Genomic DNA, 7,367 nt, shown 5'->3' with positions numbered 1-7,367 from the left:
ATGAGACATATTTCAAAGTTTTTGTTAGTTCGACGACCCATTTCAGTGTCTTTTTTGGTACTGTATTTCTTATATATATTATATGGATTGATAATTGAATTAGATTCAGTAGAATCTTCTCATTTAATTAATCGAATCAGTTGAATTGTTGTTTATATTGAAATGAATCGAGATTGACGAGGAGTTGGTCAATGATGCTCGAGCATGTACTTGTTTTGAGTGCCTATTTATTTCTATTGGTATCTATGGATTGATCACAAGTCGAAACATGGTTAGAGCACTTATGTGTCTTGAACTTATACTGAATGCTGTTAATATGAATCTCATAACATTTTCTGATTTATTTGATAGTCGCCAATTAAAGGGAGACGTTTTCTCGATCTTTGTTATCGCTATTGCAGCCGCCGAAGCAGCTATTGGACCAGCTATTGTTTCTTCGATCTATCGTAACAGAAAATCAACTCGTATCAATCAATCAAATTTATTGAATAAATAAAAATAGTCGGTAGTCGGAACCTTTACTCAAATAAAATATATAAAGACATATACGTTATGTCACTCTGTAGAAGTAAATAGACACTCGACTCACGTTATGGATCAATGGATCATAAGCATGGATTAGGAATAAGAGTACAATAAATTTTATACGTTTTCTTTCTTTATTATATATAACTATAATTCATTTATAGATTAGCAAAACGTGTATTGACTGATATGACCATGTTTGATGAAAGATAAGAGATCAAAGTATCTTGGGCCTATCTCATGAACAGATCAGAAATAGATTTCTAACAAAACTTTATGGTCTAATCACCGATTCGTCTGGTGCCAAAATATTTAATCATTTACTAAAGCTACCAGACCGAAAATTTATGACGTTCCAAAAAAAATTAATAGATCTAATGTCACACTCAGTAAAGATTTATGATACATGTATAGGGTGTACCCAATGCGTACGAGCGTGTCCTACAGATGTCCTGGAAATGATACCCTGGGACGGATGTAAAGCTAAGCAAATTGCTTCCGCACCAAGAACGGAGGACTGTGTAGGTTGTAAGAGATGTGAATCTGCTTGTCCAACGGATTTCTTAAGTATACGGGTTTATTTATGGCATGAGACAACCCGTAGCATGGGTCTAGCTTATTAATACGTTACAAAAAACTCCCCTTGAATCCATTTGATTCCTCTTTACCGACAAAAACCCGTACTCGATAAATAAAAAAATCCGAGCGCGGGTTTTTCTGGTCAAATCAAAGTGTATTTTGTCTTTACTATGAGTGATTTTTATTGGTTAACAATCATTGTTGTTTTGCCCATATCCGCGGGTTCCTTAATTGCTCTTTTCCCTCATAGAGGAAATAAGGTAGTTCGATGGTATACTATCTGTATCTGCTTATTTGAACTCCTTCTAACGACCTACGTATTCTGTTATCATTTTAAATTGGACGATCCATTAATCCAATTGGAAGAAGACTTTAACTGGATAAATATTTTTGATTTTCACTGGAGACTCGGAATCGACGGACTTTCTATAGGACCCATTTTATTGACAGGATTTATCACTACTTTAGCTACTTCAGCGGCTTGGCCAGTTACCCGAAATTCGCGATTGTTCCATTTCCTGATGTTAGCAATGTACAGTGGTCAAATAGGATCATTTTCTTCTCGAGACCTCTTACTTTTTTTCATCATGTGGGAATTAGAATTAATTCCTGTTTACCTACTTTTATCCATGTGGGGAGGAAAGAAACGTCTGTACTCAGCTACAAAGTTCATTTTGTACACTGCAGGAGGTTCCATTTTTCTCTTAATGGGAGTTCTAGGTATGGGTTTATATGGTTCCAATGAACCAACATTAAATTTTGAAACATTAGCTAATCAATCGTATCCCGTGGCATTGGAAATAATATTTTATTTGGGTTTCCTTATTGCTTATGCTGTCAAATCACCGATCATACCTTTACATACATGGTTGCCAGATACCCATGGAGAGGCGCATTACAGTACATGTATGCTTCTAGCTGGAATCTTATTAAAAATGGGAGCATACGGGTTGGTTCGGGTCAATATGGAATTATTACCCCACGCCCATTCCATATTTTCTCCTTGGTTGATGATAGTAGGGACTATTCAAATAATCTATGCAGCTTTAACTTCTCTTGGTCAACGCAATTTAAAAAAGAGAATAGCCTATTCTTCCGTATCTCATATGGGTTTCATAATAATAGGAATTAGTTCTATAACCGATGCGGGACTCAATGGAGCTATTTTACAAATCATCTCTCATGGATTTATTGGTGCTGCACTTTTTTTCCTGGCAGGAACAAGTTATGATAGAATACGTCTTCGTTATCTTAACGAAATGGGGGGAATAGCTATACTAATGCCAAGAATCTTTACGATGTTCAGTAGCTTCTCAATGGCTTCTCTCGCATTACCAGGAATGAGTGGTTTTGTTGCAGAATTTGTGATATTTTTGGGAATAATTACTAGCCCAAAATACCTTGTAATGTCAAAAATACTAATTACTTTTGTAATGGCAATTGGAATGATATTAACTCCTATTTATTCATTATCTATGTCACGCCAGATGTTCTATGGATACAGGTTATTCAATGTTCCCAAGTCTCACTTTGTGGATTCTGGACCACGAGAAATCTTTATTTTGATGTGTATCCTTTTACCTATAATAGGTATTGGTATTTATCCAGATTTCGTTCTTTCACTATCAGTTGACAAGGTAGAAACTATTCTATCTAATTACTTTCATGGGTAGCTTTCATGGATGGATTTTTTTATGGTTATGGGCAGCACAGAAGATCCAATCCAATAATCCTGCACTGCTGTTTACAAACAAATCAATCGTTGGCTAGACCAATCAAAAGGAAAAGAAGATTTTTCCTTCTATCAAGTCAAAAATGCAATTAAATGAAGGAAATTGTAATCAGAAATATCTGTAGTTTTTATTATTTAACTACAGATATTTCTGATTACATATATATCTTTCACCTTATACATATAATGTATAAATGAGATAATAATATTATGGTTAATAATATTATGGTATATGAGAGGGGTATATGAGAATGAAAGGGTATGTGTACAATCTTTCTATGTATTCTGCAGTTTTTTTCTTCAATTAGATGTTTAATGTGAATGAACCATAACTATGTAGCCCTCTTCCTAATAGATTGACCCCAAAATAGCAGATCCAAATTATAAGAAATCCCATAGAAGCCACAATTGCTGAATTTGCACCTTGCAAACTTTTATTTGTTCTAGTATGTAAATAAATCGCGAATACGGTCCAAGTAATAAATGCCCAGGTTTCTTTGGGGTCCCAATTCCAATAAGATCCCCATGCCTCATTAGCCCATACTGCTCCTGAAAGAATACCTATAGTTAAAAGGGTAAAACCCAAGCCAATGACACGATAACTCCAAGAATCCAATCGCTGAGTCAATTGATACCTGTGATAATTTCTAAACGAAAAATTCACGTATTGGGTCTCATCAAAAGAAAATGAACTAATTAATAAATGATTGGTTTTACCGAAAATATCTATCTTTCTTCTAAACGTAATGACCAGGAGAGTTATGGATAATAATGATCCACATAAAAGAGCTGCATAGCTCAACAACATCATACTTACGTGCATCATTAACCAACGGGATTGGAGAGCAGGCACTAATATTGCGGATTGATGCATTTTAGTTAAAAGACCCGAAGTGGCAAAGCCTTGGGTTAAAATAGCGCTTGGGGCGGTTATTTTACTGAAAAAATTCTTATAGTTTCTAAAATATGGAACTATATGAATAAGGGAGAAACTCCATGAAAGGAACATTAATGATTCATATAGATCACTTAATGGTACATGTCCCGAATAAATCCAACGAGTAACTAATAATCCTGTTATACAGAAAAAAGTAGCTATCATGCCTTTTTCTGACGAATCACATAGTCCTACAATTTCATAGACCAAGGTCATCAGATGAGTAGGAATCACAATTGAAATGATCGAAAAAGATATGTGAGTTAATATATGTTCTAAAGTTGCAAATATCATAAACAATCATTTTTTGTTTTTATAGTTATAAAAAAAGGGAACCCTTCCTTAATTACCGAATGTAAATATGGTATCGAATTAAAGGATCCGTTGTGTCCTTTTTTGTTTTAGAGAATGCCGCCACTCGGACTCGAACCGAGATGCTCTAGCACTGCTTCCTAAGAACAGCGTGTCTACCGATTTCACCATGGCGGCTTGTTCGAAGTAATACTAACTCATGCATATTCAATCGTCGATATTGAGAGGTTCAATGCAATTGCAATAGATGATTATTGAATCAATCGAAGAATAGCCATTCAAGTCAATATTTGAAGGTTCCATAATTGTTACTAGCTTACCTTAAAGCTTAGTAATAGTGAATCGATGGGGAAAATAGTGAATCGATGGGGAAAATGGCAATCCCCATCTCGCAAATCATATAAAAATGCACTCTATTCACTATATTGAACCTTGTATCTTGCGTCTAATAACGCCCTTTAAAACACAAATAGTGCCATTTTGAGGGCCCAATATATGATACAGAATCATTAATTTATCCAATCATTGATTGATGTTGATTTAGATCATTTGAAGGGTTTCTTATCACATTATTATTTATTCTTTGCTTTTTTATTTCATTTTTTTGTCGTACAAAAAAACCTTTTGAATAACCGGTAGAAATGGATTTAGCTAAAGAAAAAGCTTTTACCGCTGCCCAATATCCCTTTCTCTTCCAAAAATTTCTACGAATATGCTTTTTTGATATAGAAGTACGTTTTTTTGGAACCGCCATGCAAAAATGAACTTTTCTAAGTTGAATGTGAAAGACATGTATTGTTCAAAATAGATCATTAATTCTTTCTATTCATATATCTATTATTTAGTTTATAGATTTTCTTCATAACATACAAATATGCGCATATAGCATATAATAGGGACTAAACTAAATTATTGCTAGGGACTCAAACTCAAGTTGGAGAATAAAAAGAAAGGAGATTCGATTCGCTAGGTATAACTCTCATAGAAAAAAATAGTTATCTTTTTCTCTTTTTGAAGTATTCATTATCATTATTATTGCATACAATGAAAATCTCAGAAGAAAGAAAATTGTACTAATTGTTTCATATCTCCATTCATTAGGATCGATGGTATCAACTACCGATGAAATCGACCCCCGCAGATAAATAATATAAAAAGAAAAATAAATAAAATAAAAGGTTACAATTCCTATCTCAGTCTATTTCAAATAGACCATATATATAACCTACATATACCTACCGTCGTAATACATTTAATAACAATAACCAGAAATTAATTACCTACATGAGATAAAACAATAAGATTTTCTCTACCAATTGATCCCATTAAAGCATAGCGCCCCCACGATTCGAATAATACTTTTGTTCAATGATCCATTACTTGAACATTACTTGAACTTGATTAAGGCAATTTAAGTAACCTCTTACTTCACCTTCTTACTTCACCCATATGGGAGGTTACAAGTATCATAGAATTTCCCACAAGTTCTGGTGGAAGCCAATCAATCAGTTTCAAATTAAATTTAAATTAGTTAATGATTTTGGATAAAAGATCTTGTTGGGTTGAGTTATTTGCGGATCTCATGATCCATATCAAAAGCTAATAATTACTTCACCCCTAGTATTAAGCAATAATTTGCTTAATTATATCATTTGACCAATTCAATTGTAACTCCTTGGGTCAAATTTTAAATAGTCGAGGAAGAGCGAGATTAATAAAAAAGAATATTCTTTTCGTATCCTTATTTTGGTTTGTGTTAAAAAAAAAAATAAATAAGAACTGGTGATGAATGTGAATTGGGAACAATAATTAATATAATTAATTAGAAGAAAATAGAGGAAAAAGGTTTGATTTAATTTTATTATTATGGTTATGGAACGCACATATCAATATGCATGGATTATACCTTTCGTTCCGCTTCTAGTTACTATGTTAATAGGATTGGAACTCCTGCTTAATCCGACAGCAACAAAAAATATTCGTCGTATATGGGCTTTTCCCGCTGTTTTATTGTTAAGTATAGTTATGGTCTTTTCCACTAAGCTGGCGATCCAGCAAATCAATGGTAGCTCAATTTATGAATATCTATGGTCTTGGAGCATCACTAGTGATTTTTCCTTAGAATTCGGCTACTTGATTGATCCACTTACTTCTATTATGTCGATATTAATCACTACTGTTGGAATCCTGGTTCTTATCTATAGTGATAATTATATGTCTCATGACCGAGGATATTTGAGATTTTTTGCTTATATGAGTTTTTTCAATACAGCGATGCTGGATTAGTTACTAGTCCCAATTTGATACAAATCCATATTTTTTGGGAACTAGTGGGAATGTGTTCCTATCTGTTAATAGGTTTTTGGTTTACCCGACCAATTGCAGCAAATGCCTGTCAAAAAGCGTTTGTGACCAATCGTGTGGGGGATTTTGGTTTATTATTAGGAATCCTAGGTTTTTATTTAATAACAGGTAGTTTCGAATTTCAGGATTTATTCGAAATATTCAATGATTCGATCATTAATAACAATGAGATGAATTCCTCATTTGCTACGCTTTGTGCCTTCTTATTATTCCTCGGTGCAGTTGCTAAATCTGCGCAATTCCCACTTCATGTATGGTTACCTGATGCTATGGAGGGACCCACTCCTATTTCGGCTCTGATACATGCGGCTACTATGGTAGCCGCAGGAATTTTTCTTGTAGCTCGGCTTCTTCCTCTTTTCATAGCCATACCTTACATAATGAATATCATATCTTTGATAGGTGTAATAACGGTACTATTAGGAGCTACCTTAGCTCTTGCTCAAAGAGATATTAAGAGAAGTTTAGCTTATTCCACGATGTCTCAATTGGGATACATTATGTTAGCTTTGGGTATAGGTTCTTATCGAGCCGCTTTATTCCATTTGATCACTCATGCTTATTCTAAAGCATTATTGTTTTTAGGGTCTGGATCAATCATTCATTCCATGGAACCCATTATTGGGTATTCTCCGACTAAGAGTCAGAACATGGTTCTTATGGGCGGTTTAACTAAATATATGCCAATTACAAAAACAACTTTTTTTTTAGGTACACTTTCTCTTTGTGGTATTCCACCCCTCGCTTGTTTTTGGTCCAAAGACGAAATTCTTAATGATAGTTGGTTGTATTCACCGATTTTTGCGATAATAGCTTTCTACACAGCAGGATTAACTGCATTTTATATGTTTCGTATGTATTTACTTACTTTCGAAGGGCATTTACGTAGTCATTTTCAAAATTACAGCGGACACACAA

At 34.0% G+C, this 7,367-nt stretch overlaps 1 protein-coding gene and 1 pseudogene across 1 annotated transcript; both read left to right on the top strand.

Annotated features, from left to right (window-relative positions):
- The first annotated feature begins 243 nt into the window (after positions 1 to 243).
- Positions 244 to 3,004, top strand: LOC126409676 (NAD(P)H-quinone oxidoreductase chain 4, chloroplastic-like). The gene has a single exon (XM_050075546.1). The coding sequence runs from the start codon at positions 1,275 to 1,277 to the stop codon at positions 2,775 to 2,777; it is 1,503 nt and encodes a 500-aa protein (XP_049931503.1). The 5' UTR covers positions 244 to 1,274; the 3' UTR covers positions 2,778 to 3,004.
- Positions 3,005 to 4,694: 1,690 nt separating this feature from the next.
- Positions 4,695 to 7,367, top strand: part of LOC126409675 (NAD(P)H-quinone oxidoreductase subunit 5, chloroplastic-like) — a 3,994-nt pseudogene continuing 1,321 nt past the window's right edge.

This window comes from Nymphaea colorata, unplaced genomic scaffold, assembly GCF_008831285.2.
Source record: "Nymphaea colorata isolate Beijing-Zhang1983 unplaced genomic scaffold, ASM883128v2 scaffold0719, whole genome shotgun sequence".
NCBI lineage: Eukaryota > Viridiplantae > Streptophyta > Magnoliopsida > Nymphaeales > Nymphaeaceae > Nymphaea > Nymphaea colorata.
The sequence above is the reverse complement of the archived record's forward strand: the minus strand, read 5'-3'. Positions and strand labels throughout refer to the sequence as shown.

Bases quoted from the DNA above. Each gene is read 5' to 3' on its own strand.
- LOC126409676 (XM_050075546.1), top strand. From the start codon at position 1,275: ATGAGTGATTTTTATTGGTTAACAATCATTGTTGTTTTGCCCATATCC.